The sequence below is a fragment of the Squalius cephalus genome (assembly GCF_949319135.1).
Source record: "Squalius cephalus genome assembly, chromosome: 8".
Taxonomy (NCBI): Eukaryota; Metazoa; Chordata; class Actinopteri; order Cypriniformes; family Leuciscidae; genus Squalius; species Squalius cephalus.
The window spans coordinates 22,086,548-22,108,757 of NC_137129.1; the positions used below are offsets into that span (position 1 = coordinate 22,086,548).

Genomic DNA, 22,210 nt, shown 5'->3' on the forward strand with positions numbered 1-22,210 from the left:
GAAAAAGTAGGTTTTGAATGAAAATAGCATTTTATTTCACAAAACTCTATTGAAGTCAATGGGAATTTCATGTTTTGTTCTATTATAGCGCCACCAAGAGGCTCAGTCCCACAATTTTTTTTACGTGTCCTCAGAGTGAGCCCATACATATGTGTGTCAGTTTTGGTGAAAATATCTCAATTCGCTTCAGAGTTATAGGCATTTATATGAAAAAACACGTAAAAAATGACTGACACATGACTTTGTTTGGAATTTACTACCCCTAAACATCAATATTTTCGCATTTGGGCATTGGCGTATAGCTATCGACCTATGTTTCCAAACTTCTGACGGTGGTTTCGTCTCGATCGGACTAGCGGTTTCGAAGATATAGCCAAATGTTTTTTAAGCGCTAAATCACAACGCTACACAAACCGTAAGGCGAAACCTAGCATGTTTGGTATCATAGGACTCGGCAATGATTCAGGAGTCTAAAAAGATGAGTTTCGTGAAAATAAGTTGACCACACCCAAAGTTATAAGCATTTGAAAAAAAAAATTCACCACTAGGTGGCGCTGTTTCGAAACTTCTCACGCTCCTTCAGGACATCGGGCTGATGACCCATACCAAGTTCCGTAACAATCCGTTCATGTGTTCTTAAAATACAGCATTTTAGCACAAAATTCAAAATGGCCGACAGCCAAAATGGCCGATATGGTAATATTGGATATCAGTGGACTCGGCATGTTACCCTGAATCTAACGAGACCAATTTTATGATTTTTTGGACAAACTGTTCAGAAGTTATAAGCAAAAATAGCCATTTTTCATATCTCCGGACCAGTAGGTGGCGCTGCGCCGAAACACAGCATGTAGCCTCAGGTCATGCTTGTGATGACATGTACCAACTTTGGTCTGAATCTGATAAAGCGTTGCGGAGATACGGCTTTACATCTGTTTTCGCAAGCGCTACGTAAAATTTATTCGTGGGTTTATCGAAAACTGTTAAGCGAATCAACTTGAATTCCATAACTTTTTGTCAGCATGGTCTGTAGATGATCTGGTTTAATTTTCGTGCAAATCGGACAAACCGTCTAGGACGAGTTCGAAAAAGTAGCTTTTTAGATAAATTCAAAATGGCGGCCATATTGTTATGACGGAAATGACGTCATAGGGTGCAATCGAATTGGCATGAGCTCAGGAATCAGAGAGAAAAAGAATTTTGTTGATTGGCCTTACGGTTCAAAAGTTATTAGCAAAATAAAAGTGAAAATTTGGACAGGTGGTGGCGCTAGAGGGAATGACTTAGACACACCAAAATTGGTGTATTTAATGTTGGGACTGTCCTCTATCAGAATGTCAAACCAAAACAACTTTCCCGCATTCGGTTCTATGGGCTGCCATAGACTCCCAGTTGGAAGAAGGAAGAATAATAATAATAAGAACGGGAACAGATACAATAGGTGCCTCCGCACCTTCGGTGCTTGGCCCCTAATAATAAGAACGCGAACGGATACAATAGGTGCCTCCGCACCTTCGGTGCTTGGCCCCTAATAATAAATATAGCTGCAAGCAGCAATTACCGGGGCCAAGCAGAATAAGACGACAAGACATGCCAACATGTCTGAATGTGTCAGACCAACTGCAACAATGAGCAATTAAAGACATTTAAAGAGGATTTTAGGCGAAATGGCTGAAAAATCATGTAAAAAGTGATTCAAAATATGATTTAATGGATTGTCACTTTTGACCAAAAGGTGGCGCTGTAAGAAATTGATGTGGTGTGGTCAGAGTAAGGAGACAGTGACACATACAAAGTTTTGTGTCAATATGTCGAGGCATTGCAGATATAAAGCCTGAATAGTCATTTTGGCATCATGCCTCAACTTTGCTGCTGTGCTATACGAAAACGGTTTCATCAATCGACACGAAATCCATAACTTTTTGTCGGCACAGTCTGGAGATGATACGATTCGATTTTGGTGAAAATCGGACAAACGGTCTAGGAGGAGTTCGAAAAAGTAGGTTTTGAATGAAAATCAAGATGGCGGACAGGAAGTTTGGCCAAATAAGGAAAACTTGGTATCTATGTTCTCGGCTTGACCCAAGGAATCTATTAAGACCCGTGGCATTTCAATAGCCAGATTTATTCAAAAGTTATTAGCCTTTTTGGAAATTTTGTTATAACTTTTGACCACTAGGTGGCGCTGTCTTGAAATATTTTGGTTGCCTTCAGGGGATGGTGCTGATGACACAATCTGAGTTTCGTAATATTACACCAATGCATTTGTTTAGTATAGCATTTTATTTCACAAAACTGTATTGAAGTCAATTGGAATTTCATATTTTGTTCAATTATAGCGCCACCAAGAGGCTCAGTCCCACAATTTTTTTTACGTGTCCTCAGAGTGAACCCATACATATGTGTGTCAATTTTGGTGAAAATATCTCAATTCGCTTCGGAGTTATAGACATTTATATGAAAAAACACGAAAAAAATGACTGACACATGACTTTGATTGGAAATTAGTACCCCTAAACATCAATATTTTCGCATTTGGGCATTGGCGTATTGCTATCGACCTATGTTTCCAAACTTCTGACGGTGGTTTCGTCTCGATCGGACTAGCGGTTTCAAAGATATAGCCAAATGTTTAAGCGCTAAATCACAACGCTACACAAACCGTAAGGCGAAACCTAGCATGTTTGGTATCGTAGGACTCGGCAACGATTCAGGAGTCTAAAAAGATGAGTTTCGTGAAAATAAGTCGACCACACCCAAAGTTATAAGCATTTTTAAAAAAAAATTCATCACTAGGTGGCGCTGTTTCGAAACTTCTCAGGCTCATTCAGGGCATTGTGCTGATGACCCATACCACGTTTCGTAACAATCCGTTCATGCGTTCATAAAATACTGAATTTTAGCACAAAATTCAAAATGGCCGACAGCCAAAATGACCGATATGGTCAAATTGGATATCAGTCGACTCGGCATGTTGCCCTGAATCTAACGAGACCAATTTTATGATTTTTGGACAAACTGTTCAGAAGTTATAAGCAAAAATAGCCATTTTTCATATCTCCGGACCAGTAGGTGGCGTTGCGTCGAAACACAGCATGTAGCCTCAGGTCATGCTTGTGAGTACAAGTACCAAGTTTGGTCTGAATACGATAAACCGTTGCGGAGATACAGCCTTACGACTGTTTTTGCTAGCGCTACGTAAAATGTATTCGTGCGTTTATCGAAAACGGTTTGACGAATCAATTTGAATTCCATAACTTTTTGTCAGCACTACCTGAAGATGATCTGGTTCAATTTTCGTGCAAATCGAACAAACCGTCTAGGACGAGTTCGAAAAAGTAGCTTTTTAAGTACATTCCAAATGGCGGCCATATTTATATGCCGGAAAATGACTTCATAGGGTGCAATCGAATCAGCATGAGCTCAGGAATCAGAGGAAAAAAGAATTTTGTTGATTGGCCTTACGGTTCAAAAGTTATTAGCAAAATAAAAGTGAAACTTTGGACAGGTGGTGGCGCTAGAGGGAATGACTTAGAAACATCAAAATTGGTGTATTTAATGTTGGGACTGTCCTCTATCAGAATGTCAAACCAAAACAACTTTCCCGCAATCGGTTCTATGGGCTGCCATAGACTCCCAGTCGGAAGAAACGGAAGAATAATAATAATAATAGGAACGGGAACAGATACAATAGGTGCCTCCGCACCTTCGGTGCTTGGCCCCTAATAATAAGAACCGGAACAAAAACAATAGGTGCCTCCGCACCTTCGGTGCTTGGCCCCTAATAATAATAATAAGAACCGGAACAAAAACAATAGGTGCCTCCGCACCTTCGGTGCTTGGCCCCTAATAAGAACGGGAACAGATACAATAGGTGCCTCCGCACCTTCGGTGCTTGGCCCCTAATAATAATAATAAGAAACCGAACGGATACAATAGGTGCCTCCGCACCTTCGGTGCTTGGCCCCTAAATATAGCTGCAAGCAGCAATTACCGGGGCCAAGCAGAATAAGACGACAAGACATGCCGACATGTCTGAAAGTGTCAGATCAACTGCAACAATGAGCAATTAAAGACATTAAAGAGGATTTTAGACGAAATGGCTGAAAAATCATAGAAACAGTAATTAAAAATATGATTTAATGGATTATCACTTTCGACCAATAGGTGGCGCAGTTACAAAACTGATGTGATGTGGTCAGAGTGAAGTGACAATGACACATACAAAGTTTGGTGTCAATATGTCAAGGCATTGCAAAGATAAAGCCTGAATAGTGCTTTTAGCATCATGCCTCAACTTTGCTGCTGCGCTATACGAAAACGGTTTTGTCAATCGACACGAAATCCATAACTTTTAGTCGGCACAGTCTGGAGATGATATGATTCGATTTTGGTGAAAATCGGACAAACGGTGTGGGAGGAGTTCGAAAAAGTAGGTTTTGAATGAAAATAGCATTTTATTTCACAAAACTGTATTGAAGTCAATGGGAATTTCATGTTTTGTTCTGTTATAGCGCCACCAAGAGGCTCAGTCCCACAATTTTTTTTACATGTCCTCAGAGTGAGCCCATACATATGTGTGTCAGTTTTGGTGAAAATATCTCAATTCGCTTTAGAGTTATAGACATTTATATGAAAAAACACGTAAAAAATGACTGACATATGACTTTGTTTGAATTTTACTACCCCTAAACATCAATATTTTCGCATTTGGGCATTGGCGTATAGCTATCGACCTATGTTTCCAAACTTCTGACGGAGGTTTCGTCTCGATCGGACAATCGGTTTCGAAGATATAGCCAAATGTTTTTTAAGCGCTAAATCACAACGCTACACAAACCGTAAGGCGAAACCTAGCATGTTTGGTATCGTAGGACTCGGCAAGGTTTCAGGAGACTAATTAGATGAGTCTCGTGAAAATAAGTTGACCACACCCAAAGTTATAAGCGTTTGAAAAAAAAAATTCACCACTAGGTGGCGCTGTTTCGAAACTTCTCACGCTCCTTCAGGACATTGTGCTGATGACCCATACCAAGTTTCATAACAATCCGTTCATGCGTTCTTAAAATACAGCATTTTAGCACAAAATTCAAAATGGCCGACATTCAAAATGGCCGATATGGTAAAATTGGATATCAGTCGACTCGGCATGTTGCTCTGAATCTAACGAGACCAATTTTATGATTTTTGGACAAATTGTTCAGAAGTTATAAGCAAAAATAGCCATTTTTCATATCTCCAGACCAGTAGGTGGCGCTGCGACGAAACGCAGCATGTTGCCTCAGGTCATGCTTGGGATGACATGTACCAAGTTTGGTCTGAATACGATAAACCGTTGCGGAGATACAGCCTTACGACTGTTTTTTCAGGCACTACGTAAAATTTGTTTGTGCGTTTATCGAAAACGGTTTGACGAATCAATTTGAATTCCATAACTTTTTGTCAGCACTGGCTGAAGATGATCTGGTTCAATTTTCGTGCAAATCGGACAAACCGTCTAGGACGAGTTCGAAAAAGTATGTTTCGCGAATGATTCAAAATGGCGGCCATATTCTTATTACGGAAAATGAAGTCATAGGATGCAATCGAATCGGCATGAGCTCAGGAATCAGAGGAAAAAAGAATTTTGTTGATTGGCCTTACAGTTCAAAAGTTATTAGCAAAATAAAAGTGAAACTTTGGACAGGTGGTGGCGCTAGAGGGAATGACTTAGAAACACCAAAATTGGTGTATTTAATGTTGGAACTGTGCTCTATCAGAATGTCAAACCAAAACAACTTTCCCGCAATCGGTTCTATGGGCTGCCATAGACTCCAAGAGCGGAAGAAGAAGAAGAAGAAGAAGAAGAAGAAGAAGAAGAAGAAGAAGAAGAAGAAGAATAATAAGAACGCGAACGGATACAATAGGTGCCTCCGCACCTTCGGTGCTTGGCCCCTAAATATAGCTGCAAGCAGCAATTACCGGGGCCAAGCAGAATAAGACGACAAGACATGGCTGACCAACTGCAACAATGAGCAATTAAAGACATTTAAAGAGGATTTTAGGCAAAATGGCTGAAAAATCATAGAAACAATAATTAAAATATGATTTAATGGATTATCACTTTCGACCAATAGGTGGCGCAGTTACAAAACTGATGTGATGTGGTCAGAGTGAAGTGACAATGACACATACAAAGTTTGGTGTCAATATGTCAAGGCATTGCAGAGATAAAGCCTGAATAGTGCTTTTAGCATCATGCCTCAAATTTGCTGCTGCGCTATACGAAAACGGTTTCGTCTATCGACACGAAATCCATAACTTTTAGTCGGCACAGTCTGGAGATGATACGATTCGATTTTCGTGAAAATCGGACAAACGGTCTAGGAGGAGTTCGAAAACTTGGTATCCATGTTCTCGGTTTGACCCAAGGAATCTATTAAGACCAGTGACATTTCAATAGCTAGATTTATTCAAAAGTTATTAGCCTTTTTGGAAATTGTGTTATAACTTTTGACCACTAGGTGGCGCTGTCTCGAAATATTTTGGGTACCTTCAGGGGATGGTGCTGATGACACAATCTGAGTTTCGTAATATTACACCAATGCATTTGTTAAGTATAGCATTTTATTTCACAAAACTGTATTGAAGTCAATGGAAATTTCATGTTTTGTTCTATTATAGCGCCACCAAGAGGCTCAGTCGCACCATTTTTTTTATGTGTCCTCAGAGTGAGCTCATACATATGTGTGTCGATTTTGGTGAAAATATTTCAATTCGCTTCGGAGTTATAGACATTTATATGAAAAAACACGTAAAAAATGACTGACACATGACTTTGATTGGAATTTACTACCCCTAAACATCAATATTTTCGCATTTGGGCATTGGCGTTTAGATATCGACCTATGTTTCCAAACTTCTGACGGTGGTTTCGTCTCGATCGGACTAGCGGTTTCGAAGATATAGCCAAATGTTTTTTAAGCGCTAAATCACAACGCTACACAAACTGTAAGGCGAAACCTAGCATATTTGGTATCGTAGGACTCGGCAATGATTCAGGAGTCTAAAGAGATGAGTTTCGTGAAAATAAGTCGACCACACCCAAAGTTATAAGCATTTGGAAAAAAAAATTCACCACTAGGTGGCGCTGTTTCAAAACTTCTCAGGCTCTTTCAGGACATCGTGCTGAAGACCCATACCAAGTTTCGTAACAATTCGTTAATGCGTTCTTAAAATACAGCATTTTAGCACAAAATTCAAAATGGCCGACAGCCAAAATGGCCGATATGGTAAAATTGGATATCATTCGAATCGGCATGTTGCCCTGAATCTAACGAGACCAATTTTGTGATTTTTGGACAAACTGTTCAGAAGTTATAAGCAAAAATAGCCATTTTTCATATCTCCGGACCAGTTGGTGGCGCTGTGCCGAAACGCAGCATGTTGTCTCAGGTCATGCTTGTGAGTACATGTACCAAGTTTGGTCTGAATATGATAAACCATTGCGGAGATATAGCCTTTCGACTGTTTTTGCTAGCGCTATGTAAAATGTATTCGTGCGTTTTTCGAAAACGGTTTGACAAATCAATTTGAATTCCATAACTTTTTGTCAGCACTGCCTGAAGATGATCTGGTTCAATTTTCGTGCAAATCGAACAAACCGTCTAGGACGAGTTCGAAAAAGTAGCTTTTTCGAATGATTCAAAATGGCGGCCATATTTTTATTACGGAAAATGAAGTCATAGGGTGCAATCGAATCGGCATGAGCTCAGGAATCAGATGAAAAAAGAATTTTGTTGATTGTCCTTACGGTTCAAAAGTTATTAGCAAAATAAAAGTGAAACTTTGGACAGGTGGTGGCGCTAGAGGGAATGACTTAGAAACATCAAAATTGCTGTATTTAATGTTTGGACTGTCCTCTATCAGAATGTCAAACCAAAACAACTTTCCCGCAATCGGTTCTATGGGCTGCCATAGACTCCCATGGCGGAAGAATAAATATAGCTGCAAGCAGCAATTACCGGGGCCAAGCAGAATAAGACGACAAGACATGCCAACATTGCTGAAAGTGTCAGACCAACTGCAACAATGAGCAATTAAAGACATTTAAAGAGGATTTTATGCAAAATGCCTGAAAAATCATAGAAACAATAATTAAAAATATGATTTTATGGATTATCACTTTCGACCAATAGGTGGCGCAGTTACAAAACTGATGTGATGTGGTCAGAGTGAAGTGACAATGACACATACAAAGTTTGGTGTTAATATGTCAAGGCATTGCATAGATAAAGCCTGAATAGTGCTATTAGCATCATGCCTCAACTTTGCTGCTGCGCTATACGAAAACGGTTTCGTCTATCGACACGAATTCCATAACTTTTAGTCAGCACGGTCTGGAGATGATACGATTCGATTTTGGTGAAAATCGGACAAACGGCCTAGGAGGAGTTCGAAAAAGTAGGTTTTGACTGAAAATCAAGATGGCGGACAGGAAGTTCGGCCAAATAAGGAAAACTTGGTATCCATGTTCTCGGCTTGACCCAAGGAATCTATTAAGACCAGTGGCATTTCAATAGCCAGATTTATTCAAAAGTTATTAGCCTTTTTGGAAATTTTGTTATAACTTTTGACCACTAGGTGGCGCTGTTTCGAAATATTTCGAGTACCTTCAGGGGATGGTGTTGATGGCACATTCTGAGTTTTGTAATATTACATCAATGCATTTGTTTAGTATAGCATTTTATTTCACAAAACTGTATTGAAGTCAATGGGAATTTCATGTTTTGTTCTATTATAGCGCCACCAAGAGGCTCAGTCCCACAATTTTTTTTATGTGTCCTCAGAGTGAGCTCATACATATGTGTGTCAATTTTGGTGAAAATATCTCAATTCACTTCAGAGTTATAGATATTTATATGGAAAAACACGTAAAAAATGACTGACACATGACTTTGATTGAATTTTACTACCCCTTACTATCAATATTTTTGCATTTGGGCATTGGTGTATAGTTAACAAGCTATGATTCCAAACTTCTGACGGTGGTTTCGTCTCGATCGGACAAACGGTTTCGAAGATATCGCCTAATGTTTTTTAAGCGCTAAATCACAACGCTACACAAACCGTAAGGCGAAACCTTTCATGTTTGGTATCGTTGGACTCGGCAATGATTCAGGAGTCGAATGAGATGAGTTTCATGAAAATAATTCGATCACACCCAAAGTTATAAGCATTTGAAAAAAAAAATTCACCACTAGGTGGCGCTGTTTTGAAACTTCTCACACTCCTTCAGGACATCGTGCTGATGACCCATACCAAGTTTCGTAACAATTCGTTCATGCATTCTTAAAATACAGCATTTTTGCACAAAATTCAAAATGGCCGACAGTCAAAATGGCCGATATGGTCAAATTGGATATCAGTCGAATCGGCATGTTGCCCTGAATCTAACGAGACCAATTTTATGATTTTTGGACAAACTGTTCAGAAGTTATAAGCAAAAATAGCCATTTTTCATATCTCCGGACCAGTAGGTGGTGCTGCGCCGAAACGCAGCATGTTGCCTCAGGTCATGCTTTTGAGTACATGTACCAAGTTTGGTCTGAATATGATAAACCGTTGCGGAGATACAGCCTTACGACTGTTTTTGCTAGCGCTACGTAAAATGTATTCGTGCGTTTATTGAAAACGGTTTGACGAATCAATTTGAATTCCATAACTTTTTGTCAGCACTACCTGAAGATGATCTGGTTCCATTTTCGTGCAAATCGGACAAACCGTCTAGGACGAGTTCGAAAAAGTAGGTTTTTTAAAAAATTCTAAATGGCGGCCATATTTCTATGACGGAAAATGACGTCATAGGGTGCAATCGAATCGCCATGAGCTCAGGAATCGGAGGACAAAAGAATTTTGCTGATTGGCCTTACGGTTCAAAAGTTATTAACAAAATAAAAGTGAAACTTTGGACAGGTGGTGGCGCTAGAGGGAATGACTTAGAAACACCAAAATTGGTGTATTTAATGTTGGGACTGTGCTCTATCAGAATGTCAAACCAAAACAACTTTCCCGCAATCGGTACTATGGGCTGCCATAGACGCCAAGTCGGAAGAAAAAAAAGAAGAAATATAGCTGCAAGCAGCCATTACCGGGGCCAAGCAGAATAAGACGACAAGACAGGCCGACATGTCTGAAAGTGTCAGACCAACTGCAACAATGAGCAATTAAAGACATTTAAAGAGGATTTTAGGCAAAATGCCTGAAAAATCATAGAAACAATAATTAAAAATATGATTTAATGGATTATCACTTTCGACCAATAGGTGGCGCAGTTACAAAACTCATGTGATGTGGTCAGAGTGAAGTTACAATGACACATACAATGTTTGGTGTCAATATGTCAAGGCATTGCAGAGATAAAGCCTGATTAGTGCTATTAGCATCATGCCTCAACTTTGCTGCTGCGCTATACGAAAACGGTTTCGTCTGTCGACACGAAATCCATAACTTTTAGTCGGCACGGTCTGGAGATGATACGATTCGATTTTGGTGAAAATCGGACAAACGGTCTAGGAGGAGTTTGAAAAAGTACGTTTTGAATGAAAATCAAGATGGCGGACAAGAAGTTTGACCAAATAAGGAAAATTTGGTATCTATGTTCTCGGCTTGACCCAAGGAATCTATTAAGACCAGTGGCATTTACATAGGCCGATGTATTCAAAAGTTATTAGCAGTTTTGGAAATTTTGTTATAACTTTTGACCACTTGGTGGCGCTGTCTTGAAATATTTTGGTTGCCTTCAGGGGATGGTGCTGATGACACAATCTGAGTTTCGTAATATTACACCAATGCATTTGTTTAGTATAGCATTTTATTTCACAAAACTGTATTGAAGTCAATGGGAATTTCATATTTTGCTCAATTATAGTGCCACCAAGAGGCTCAGTCCCACAATTTTTTTTACGTGTCCTCAGAGTGAGCCCATACATATGTGTGTCAATTTTGGTGAAAATATCTCAATTCGCTTCGGAGTTATAGACATTTATATGAAAAAACACGAAAAAAATGACTGACACATGACTTTGATTGGAAATTAGTACCCCTAAACATCAATATTTTCGCATTTGGGCATTGGCATACAGCTATCGACCGATGTTTCCAAACTTCTGACGGTGGTTTCGTCTCGATCGGACTAGCGGTTTCAAAGATATAGCCAAATGTTTTTTAAGCGCTAAATCACAACACTACACAAACCGTAAGGCGAAACCTAGCATGTTTGGTATCGTAGGACTCGGCAACGATTCAGGAGTTTAAAAAGATGAGTTTTGTGAAAATAAGTCGACCACACCCAAAGTTATAAGCATTTTTAAAAAAAAATTCACCACTAGGTGGCGCTGTTTCGAAACTTCTCAGGCTCATTCAGGGCATTGTGCTGATGACCCATACCACGTTTCGTAACAATCCGTTCATGCGTTCATAAAATACAGAATTTTAGCACAAAATTCAAAATGGCCGACAGCCAAAATGACCGATATGGTCAAATTGGATATCAGTCGACTCGGCATGTTGCCCTGAATCTAACGAGACCAATTTTTTGATTTTTGGACAAACTGTTCAGAAGTTATAAGCAAAAATAGCCATTTTACATATCTCCGGACCAGTAGGTGGCGCTGCGCCGAAACACAGCATGTAGCCTCAGGTCATGCTTGTGAGTACAAGTACCAAGTTTGGTCTGAATACGATAAACCGTTGCGGAGATACGGCCTTACGACTGTTTTTGCTAGCGCTACGTAAAATGTATTCGTGCGTTTATCGAAAACGGTTTGACGAATCAATTTGAATTCCATAACTTTTTGTCAGCACTACCTGAAGATGATCTGGTTCAATTTTCGTGCAAATCGGACAAACCGTCTAGGACGAGTTCGAAAAAGTATCTTTTTTTGAAAATTCAAGATGGCGGCCATATTTTTATGACGGAAAATTACGTCATAGGGTGCAATCGAATCGGCATGAGCTTAGGAAATAGAGAAAAAAAGAATTTTGCTGATTGGCCTTACGGTTCAAAAGTTATTAACAAAATAAAAGTGAAACTTTGGACAGGTGGTGGCGCTAGAGGGAATGACTTAGAAACACCAAAATTGGTGTATTTAATGTTGGGGCTGTCCTCTATCAGAATGTCAAACCATTACAACTTTCCCGCAATCGGTTCTATGGGCTGCCATAGACTCCCAGTCGGAAGAAGGAAGAATAATAATAATAATAGGAACGGGAACGGATACAATAGGTGCCTACGCACCTTCGGTGCTTGGCCCCTAATAAGAACGGGAACAGATACAATAGGTGCCTCCGCACCTTCGGTGCTTGGCCCCTAATAATAATAAGAAGAACGGGAACAGATACAATAGGTGCCTCCGCACCTTCGGTGCTTGGCCCCTAATAATAATAAGAACGGGAACGAAAACAATAGGTGCCTACGCACCTTCGGTGCTTGGCCCCTAATAAGAACGGGAACGAAAACAATAGGTGCCTACGCACCTTCGGTGCTTGGCCCCTAATAATAATAAGAACGGGAACGAAAACAATAGGTGCCTACGCACCTTCGGTGCTTGGCCCCTAATTACATTTAAGCACTTTTTCATTGTTAAAAAATGAAACATTGATTTTCATTGTTAATCTATTTGTTTTTTTCTCTGTTTCTTTCTCTGTTTTATATGTTCAGTTTGTTGTCGGTGAGGATGGGTCTTGGGGTCTCTTGTACGAACATGCGACAGCCGAGGGTCCACCTATAGCCACATTGTTGGATCATGTGCTAAAATACTGGTATTTACAAACCCATGCATGTCTTAAAGAAAGGCAAAAACACACAGATACAACCTCTTCTATCATTTATTATCTCTGCATTGCGTTAATATTACTGATAAATGCTCTCTAGCCAATTTGTTTTGTTTTTTCACACCTACTACTGTTTTTGACGGTAGGTCTGTGAAGTGTGGTGACATATTAAAAAACTGCTTCTTCAGTGTGAAAATAATGTCATTAGCCATCGGCCACATAGAAGTGGGTGATATGACCAAAATCTGATATCACAAAATGAGTAATTTCATTTCACATTTACAGTATCATGATATTTTTGCTTTAAATAAGGTTTTTACCATTGAAATTTCAGAATTCTCACCGCAAATTTCAATATTACAAAAAGACTAATACTAGCCTAACTAATATAAGTAAAAACAAGTAATAAAAACTCAGTGAGTGTTTTAGCGCAATTTTCTGACGTCATGGGATCACAACACTAAGAGATAGTAAATCTTTTCCTGGATTTTTTTTGTGCGTTCCCGAGATTAGACCTTCCTTAACATAATGCCGAAAACCCGAAGTCTCTAGGTGGTCTGGTTGAGGAGTAGATAGAAGTGCAAGATTGGTGCGCACAGACAGAACAGAAATCATGAGTTAACAATCGCAATTTTGTCCGGTGGAAAATTGCGCTAAAAAACTCTCAAGGTTACTAAAGACAAGTAAACAGTCTCAGATAAAATAAGAACAAAGAAACTAATTACAAGCAATATGACAAAAAAATCTACAATAAAACAGACATAGATGAAATAGACCTACCTGAAAAACATCAAGGTCTTGAAATAAGAAATACTACATACATTTTATGAAGTAATAAAATGTACAAAAACACTGTGTAGTCTTCTCTGTTTAAATTATATACATTTATTCTTTTTTAAGTTACAAAATTGATTCAGTCAAGGGCAGTGAGATATTGTTTGATTAACATTAATAATGACAGACAAGTTTATTAGGCTGTTGTCACTTTAAGACGAAAGCATGGATCTAATATGCTGATACACATGGTTTCTTTTTATGTTTTACAATTACTTAAGACATAAACAACTATGTTCACGAGGATAGAGAGCAGTGATGCGCGGGTTGATCCAAAATGAGCGGGTGCCTGCGGTCACCCGCGGTTACCCGCGGTTACGAGTCATCCAAAAATATTTTTTAATGATATTCGGGTCGCGGTCGGTCGGGTCGTTTGAAATAAAGATGCCAATTAAACCTTTGTAATTTATATAGTACTAGACACAATTTTCTATGAAATACATAGGCCTACACTTTATTGGCTGAATAATTGGCGCGAAGATGACGCACGAGCTCAGTCTGCAGGTCGAGATGGAGGCGGCAAGAGAAAAGGTGAAGACTGGGGAGTGGAAGCTCCGCAAATACACAAATAGAAAGAGCAAAGTGTGGGAGACATTTGCCGAAATAATGAAAGATGATGACCAAAGTGCTGGCTTTGTCATGTGTACTTCTTGCGATGCTATTTACACATTTGATAACCACAAAACTGGCACGACCAACCAGGCACGGCACCAGGATTCCAGTTTTGGATGGGCCAGTGGGTGGGCCTTAAATTAAAAACGTTAAATAAAAAAATAAAAAACGTTATCCAATCACTGCTTAACCGAATAAAAAAATATTGACTAATATAGCCTACTGTTATTTTATCTGTGCGTATACATAATATAGATTTTAATAGCTTGATGCTCTTTAAATATTTTGTTGCATTGTTAAAAGTAAATCCGTGATCGCTCTCCATGGTTCTGACCAAAGAAGAGCGCTTTGGAATCTCCATTACGCATCATACGCATCATACCTGGGCTGCATTTTCCGATAACATTGTCTCTTAGCGCGCTACGAAGACTCTTAAGGTATAACTTAACTAAAGGTATACTACCACTAAAGGTAATATCATTGCTAGGCGTCTTCAGGGCTATCATCCACTCGCGAGGCAGAGGCGCTGAAAGGCAGAGGCGCTGAAAGGCAGAGGCGCTGAAAGGCAGAGGCGCTGAAAGGCAGAGGCGCTGAAAGGCAGAGGCGCTGAAAGGCAGAGGCGCTGAAAGGCAGAGGCGCTGAAAGGCAGAGGCGCTGAAAGGCAGAGGCGCTGAAAGGCAGAGGCGCTGAAAGGCAGAGGCGCTGAAAGGCAGAGGCGCTGAAAGGCAGAGGCGCTGAAAGGCAGAGGCGCTGAAAGGCAGAGGCGCTGGCGCCCTCCTAGCAACGGCGCTGTTTTTGGTAAAACATGATTTTGACGACTTCATTAAGTTTTGTTTTATAGAAAACTCTTTTTAAAAGATTTTTGTTTTGTATAAATTGTATCTTAATTTTGATCAATGTTTTATCAATCAATTGCCCGTATTTAATAAATAAGAAGCAAATATGTAGCAGACAATGTAATAAGGCGCCGGCACGATCACTTGCATTGCATGTGAACTGGAGGGCGCCGAAACTCAGCTTGTGCCTCACAGATTTGAGAAATATAGGCTATATATTACAGAAAGCTTGAAATGTCTACTTTTAAACGAAAATATTCAAACCAAAATAAATAGGCTACTCTCTGATTATGTAGGCCTAATCCATATGAAATGTGCATTTCTCTCTGGCGTTCATGGCGAGTCTGCAATCTCCGCATCGTCAACTTCATCTTTGCAGCGACACAGAAAACACCAGTTTATTACTAAACAATTAAATGTCTCCTTGCTAATTTAGACACATTCATAATCATTACTTTAACCGGTTCTTTGTGGCAAGCTTTATGCGTGCAGTCATAACGCTTATTATCCTGTAGGCTATAGCCTATTTAAGTAATTAAATTAATATAAAGGGGCGATTTGTCCACGAATTGCTTAAATGAACAACTACTAGTCGACTAGAAAAAAAAATTAGTCGGAGGCAGCCCTTATTCCACATATTTTCGAACCAACAGGCCATTCTGGGTTGAGCGAGCGACCCTACGGAATGAGTGAGCGGAGCGGAATATTCAGAAATGCGCTCTCCGCTCACGAGCTCTGATCGGAACAAACCCGAACCTCACTGTCTGCTGAACTTGCGCAAAAACATCAAAATAGACATAGCCAGCTTTTTAAAATTGTTTTTAAAACTAAACATTTAGACTATTTTAGTACAAATTATGAGCTTATTGACGATTTTTTATAATTCTTGACAAAATTAGAATATATTAAGTTATATTAAGACGCTACGATGAGCATTTACTACTTTTAAAAAATGCGGGTCAGGAAGCGGGTCGGGTACAATAATTTCTTTTTCTTTTTTTGCGGTCCGAGTTGCGGGCGGGTTAGTTGAAAACGTCGGTCGGGTGCGGTTTGTTTATACATTGACCCGCGCATCACTGATAGAGAGGCATTTTGACATAAGTGTGTGTATTTGACCATTTAAGCCCATTAAGGTGCCAAAAAAGTGCACTGTTAGAGCAGCGGCTTTATGTGTGCACGTCTCTCAGATAGTGCACGCATATAACAAAATTAATTCTCTTTCGCTGCTTTTTGCCCATGAATGGTTAAAATAATTTTTTAGCCACAATGCTTATAATGCATTCAAACTTATAAATGCTTATAATGCATGATAAACTTTCGTGAAAGCACAGCACAGTAAAATCACACGAGTGTAACTGAGATAGAGACTGTAAAATTTCTACAGGTCTGTTGTGTCTACTGGTATATCACCCACCCCTATGGCCATGTGCACACTTGCACTCTCTTCAGTGAATATGCAAATAAGGCTGACAATTTAAATTGACTGAAATATCGGCTATTAAGATGCTGGCCTAAAAAGACATTTGTGTAACGTAACGGACGTGTTGTTTCTCTGTTAGTAAGAAACCGGACAGAGTGCGAGCTCCGTTAATTCCGCTGCCCATGCCCAAGAAACTGTACTTCTACATCAATTCTGAGATCAAGTGGGATCTAGAGATGGCCAAGCAGAATCTGGATATGTGAGTTCAACTGCCTGTTATTGTTTGGGGCACTGTTTATTGTTGATTTAAAGGGCCCCTATTATGCAATTGATACAATTGAGGGTTTTGTTATTGGACTTTTATCTTTGCAGATCTTTTTCATGGTCAAACAGCAACATTACACACTAAAGAAAGTTGAACATGTAAAAAAGCATAATAGGTCCTCTTTAATGGTACACTGCGTTCTTTTGTGTAAGAACATTTTGGTAGTGCTTCGGCTCTGCCTGACTGTGCAAATGAAAATGGTTATCGTACTGCTCATGTTAGAAAACATTCACTACTAGGCTTACAAGATATAACCAGGTAGATAGAAATGATCTTAAGCTGACTAGCTGAAGACGTTACATTACCTAAAGACATTAATAAACACGGTACTTCCTTGAAAATGAATTCCAGCACAGTGCTATAAGAACCATAATGAAATGACCCTTCACAATAGATAATGCTTTATAATGAGCTCTGTTAGAGAGCTACATATGGCAATTTATCTCTTCAATAAAATTCCACAAAAACTCCATCTCCAAGTTGCTTTTACAACATTTCAAATCCCTAAATTTTCGGCCATCTCTGAAAAGCAAAGTCCATGTTTTTTTCATTTTACAAGCTCTACGAGTTCACACACATTTAGACGAGTTGCAGAAAGAAAGAAAGAGAGTGAGGAAAGAATGAGTTTTAAGAGTGAGATCCCAAGTTTCTATATGCACTTATAAGACGTGACCTGAACGAACCATCAATCATTAATTTAACCCTTCTATCGTTTCTTAGGCAAGTTATTAAATTTATATCAATGCACCAGTTCAGCTAAGAGTCTGGAGACTACTTGCTTGTCTTTGCGTTCCTTTTGGGGATTCCTTTTGTCGGTGTAAAAGGGGGTTTCCCGGGTTTGTTGATTGGCGGGCCGTCTCCTCGTGCCTGGATAGATGTTTGAGGCAGCCAATCATGTGGTGTGCTGGTGGATGGATGGAAAGTCTTTGAAGTTGGAAGCGGGCTTTGCAGTCGAATCATTTAACCGAAACTTTGCAGCAAAACTTAACTTAGAACCGAGACTCTCAATGGAAAAGAAAAGAAAACTGAGCAAATTGAGACGAGAGTAGTTAGATGGCTTAAATGAAGCTGTTTAATCCATGTTCTTCTGATCTTGATTTGGGTTCTTTCTAGGGGTGTCCATGGTTAACCGATTAACCGTTAAAAATTGCGTAACCGAGTGAAACATTTTGCTCGGTTAAGTGGCGTCAAAGGCGTGCATTGAATTTAGTTGTAATACATTTTTGCACCACCAGAGACCGCCAGAGCGATCCCAGACATTTGTAATGTCCACAAGAAGTAGTCATGACCAGTTTTCTAATATGAAGCGGGCAAAGAAAAGCACAGCGTGGGAGCACTTTAAAATCGAGAATGGCGGGGCAAAATGCAAGTATTGCAATGCAGTGCTTAGATATACTTCAAGTACAACCTTGTTGTTGTACCATCTCAACAGCCAACACTCGGGCATCATTAGAGAGGCGGCCGCGGAGCCTGCGAGTACCTTCGCCCAGCCTACCATCCCCACGATGCTAGCGCAAAACATGTGCAGTGGTGCTAAAGCCGAATCCATAACACAGGGGATTTGCAGAATGATTGAAAAGGACATGATGCCAATTAGAATGGTGGAGGGCGAAGGCTTTAAAGAACTGATGAATATTGTTCAACCCCGCTACAGCATTCCCTCGCGTTCGGCAATCACACGCCGCATTAAAAAACGATATGAGGCAAAAAGAGATTCGCTCAAAGAAGATCTACAGTCACCTGATGTAGTTGCCATCACTACGGATTGCTGGACTGCTCTAAACACGGAAAGTTACATAACTATTACGAGCCATTACATTGACGAAGATTGGGTTTTAAAATCATTCGTCCTTTTAACTGAAGCCCTGCCCGTTCGCCATACAGCTGATAACCTAGCAGAGAAGTTAAAGGAGACATATCATGCTTTTAAATCGTTCCTTTTTACATATAAATCATACATTTGTAGTCTATATAAAGCGGAACTGCAATGCTTGGGTCTGAATTCCTCATTATTATAGCTCCACAGGCCCCTTTTCTACCCCTTTTCTGATGTGCGTCTGAGAGCAACTCGTTTTGGTGCGGTCTCTTTAAATACAATTGAGACACTTCATACCCCGCCCCCTCTCCAGGTTGTAGCGGTGACACTCGGTTCAACTCCACCCCGTTCGGCCATTTTTGTAGTTTGATAGCAGAGATACGATTATCTAGCGGCACAGAAACGTTTTATTCACACGTTATTAACAAAATGTCAACAATGGAAGACTTGTCCAGCCAGCCTTGCATGTTCGAGCCAGAGTCGGAGCCGGAGCGAGATGAAAATGAAGACGACGAACCTGCAGAACAACGTCTTCATATGGATGTATCGCAATGGTGTGTTACTGTATTTACACATGAAACTTTGGTCTTCCGACCTTTTACCACCGTGTCGATTTATTTTGATAAATATGTGCGAGGGAGAGAGAGCAAGACAGCGTCTAGTTTGGAGACGGTGAAGTCTTGTTTACACTTTCGCCAGGCTCGGAAGAGAGAGAGAGTGCGCACGCGCGACCGCCGACCGGGGTCTCTCTCTCTGCTCGTTCTTTCAGTTAAACATGCGCCTTGTCCTATTTTTTACAGTCTATGCTCACAAGCGCGGCAGTTCATCTACATTAGTCGGTGTAATGAAGCGTGTGGGTTACTACATCCAACAACCGAACATTTTAACTTACCCTCTCGTAACTTCTGCATCCTTTAGCTTGGACTACAAAATTGCAGCGAGAAATAAAAATGGCGGATTGCTCGAAGTGTTGGGCCGGAAGTCAATGTCCTTATTTGGCAGTTCCGCTGCAAATACTGTGACTTAATAGTTCAAAAAACGTCATAGAGAACAGAAAAATCGGAACAGGTTGAAAAATATGACCAAAACAGAATATAAAGATATCAACGAAGCACCTGAAGAGAATAATTTCAAATGTTCTGTACTTCTAAACCCTCCAAATATACAACAAAATGCATTTAAGGGCTAAAAAAGTGGATTTAGCATGATATGTCCCCTTTAAGGGAGTCTGCAGAAACTGCTCTTTGTAAATAATTGGAATCTGTTTTGGGAGCGTCCTAGGCTTTTCCGTGCTGATGGCTTACACCCAAGCAGATTCGGAGCGGATCTTCTGTCGGATAACATCTCCAAAATGTTAAATACCTTTTGACTAGTAACCAAAAGTCCAAATCATAGTCTCTGCTGCACCAAATTAACTGATATAAATACTAGTGTAGAACATTGCATAGAAATTGTGTCTATTCCTCGTTTAGTGCGATCAAATCATAAATCTACTGCAGGATCTAGGAAAAATCTAATTGTTATTAAAACAGAAAATGTTGCTATTAGTAAACAAAAACAATTTCTAAAGCTAGGTCTTTTAAACATTAGATCACTCACACCTAAGGCAGTTATTGTAAATGAAATAGTCACAGATAATAACATTGATGTACTTTGCTTTACTGAAACCTGGCTTAAACCAAATGATTATTTCGGTCTAAATGAGTCTACTCCATCAGGATACTCCTATAAACATGAGCCCCGTCTGATTGGGCGTGGCGGCGGTGTTGCAACAATCTATAGAGATTTTCTTAGTGTTACTCAGAAAACGGGTTATAAGTTTATTTCATTTGAAGTACTTGTACTAAATGTTACGCTCTTAGATGCTAAAAAAACATCCCTATTATCTTTAGCCTTGGCTACCGTATATAGACCGCCAGGGCCTTACGCTGATTTCCTAAAAGAATTTGCAGATTTTCTCTCAGACCTATTGGTCAATGTCGATAAAGCATTAATTGTTGGAGATTTTAACATACACGTAGATAATCAAAATGATGCGTTAGGGGCTGCGTTTATAGATTTATTAAACTCCTTTGGGGTTAAGCAAAACGTTACCGGACCAACTCATCGTTTTAATCATACACTCGAATTAATTATATCACATGGAACCGATCCAACCGATATAGATATCATTCCACAAAGTGATGATGTCACTGACCATTACATGGTAACTTGCATATTACGTACCCCTGTAATATATCATGCTGCGCCACGTTATCGATTAGGCAGAACAATCCTTCCATCCACCATAGATAATTTTTCAAATTGCTTATCGGATCTGTCTCAGATGCTCAGTGAACCCAAACAAACAGATGAACTAGAGGAACTAACCAGCACTATGAGCACCATTCTCTCTGGAACACTGGATATTGTTGCACCTATTAGACTAAAAAAGGTCAGAGAGAAAATTAAAGCACCATGGTACAACAATACTATGCGTGTTCTAAAGAGAGAAACCCGTAATTTAGAGCGTAAATGGAAACAAACTAATTTAGAGGTTTTTAGAATCGCTTGGAAAGACAGTACGTCACGTTATAAAAAGGCCCTAAAAGTAGCCAGGGCTGAGCACCTCCGCAATCTAATAGAAAATAACCAAAACAATCCTAGGTTTTTATTTAACACTGTGGCTAGACTAACAAATAAACAAGCGTCACCTGAACAAAATATTCCGTTACAGTTTAGTAGTAATGATTTCATGAATTTTTTCACTGAGAAAATAGAAAACATCAGAACCACAATTGTAAACGTTCAATCCTCAATCGCGCCTTATAACTCAGCCTCGATTATCACCCCGCAAGAACAATTACAGTGCTTTACAACTGTAGAACAAATAGAGTTAAATAAACTTATCACTTCCTCTAAAACAACAACACGTTTATTAGATCCCATACCAACTAAACTACTGAAAGAAGTGTTACCTATAGTGGAAGAGCCTCTCCTCAATATTATTAACTCGTCTTTAACTTTAGGTCATGTTCCAAGAACATTTAAACTGGCAGTTATAAAACCACTCATTAAGAAACCACAATTAGACCCAAATAACCTAGCAAATTATAGACCAATTTCAAATCTTCCTTTTATGCCTAAAATACTAGAAAAAGTTGTGTCTGCCCAACTAGGCTCTTTCTTACAAGAAAATGACATCTATGAAAAGTTTCAGTCTGGATTCAGGCCGCACCATAGCACCGAAACTGCGCTCGTTAAAATCACAAATGATTTACTCTTAGCTTCTGACCAAGGCTGTATCTCAATACTAGTTTTACTTGATCTTAGTGCTGCGTTCGATACTATAGATCACACAATACTCTTAGATCGACTACAAAATTATACTGGTGTTCAAGGACAAGCATTAAGCTGTTCAGATCATACCTATCTGACCGATACCATTTTGTCTATTTAAATGGAGAAAAATCGATCATAACTCCAGTAAACTATGGAGTGCCGCAAGGATCTGTGTTAGGCCCTCTATTATTCTCAATATATATGCTGCCACTTGGAAATATTATAAGGAAACA

At 39.6% G+C, this 22,210-nt stretch overlaps 1 protein-coding gene across 2 annotated transcripts in view; it reads left to right on the top strand.

Annotated features, from left to right (window-relative positions):
* Window positions 1-22,210, top strand: part of cratb (carnitine O-acetyltransferase b) — a 184,124-nt gene that overhangs the window by 62,143 nt on the left and 99,771 nt on the right. For both annotated transcript variants that reach the window (XM_079878078.1, XM_079878077.1), the window contains exons 9-10: window positions 12,701-12,801; window positions 16,655-16,774. In XM_079878078.1, coding sequence (XP_079734204.1) covers window positions 12,701-12,801; window positions 16,655-16,774 — 221 coding nt within the window. The remainder of the gene's footprint in view (window positions 1-12,700; window positions 12,802-16,654; window positions 16,775-22,210) is intronic.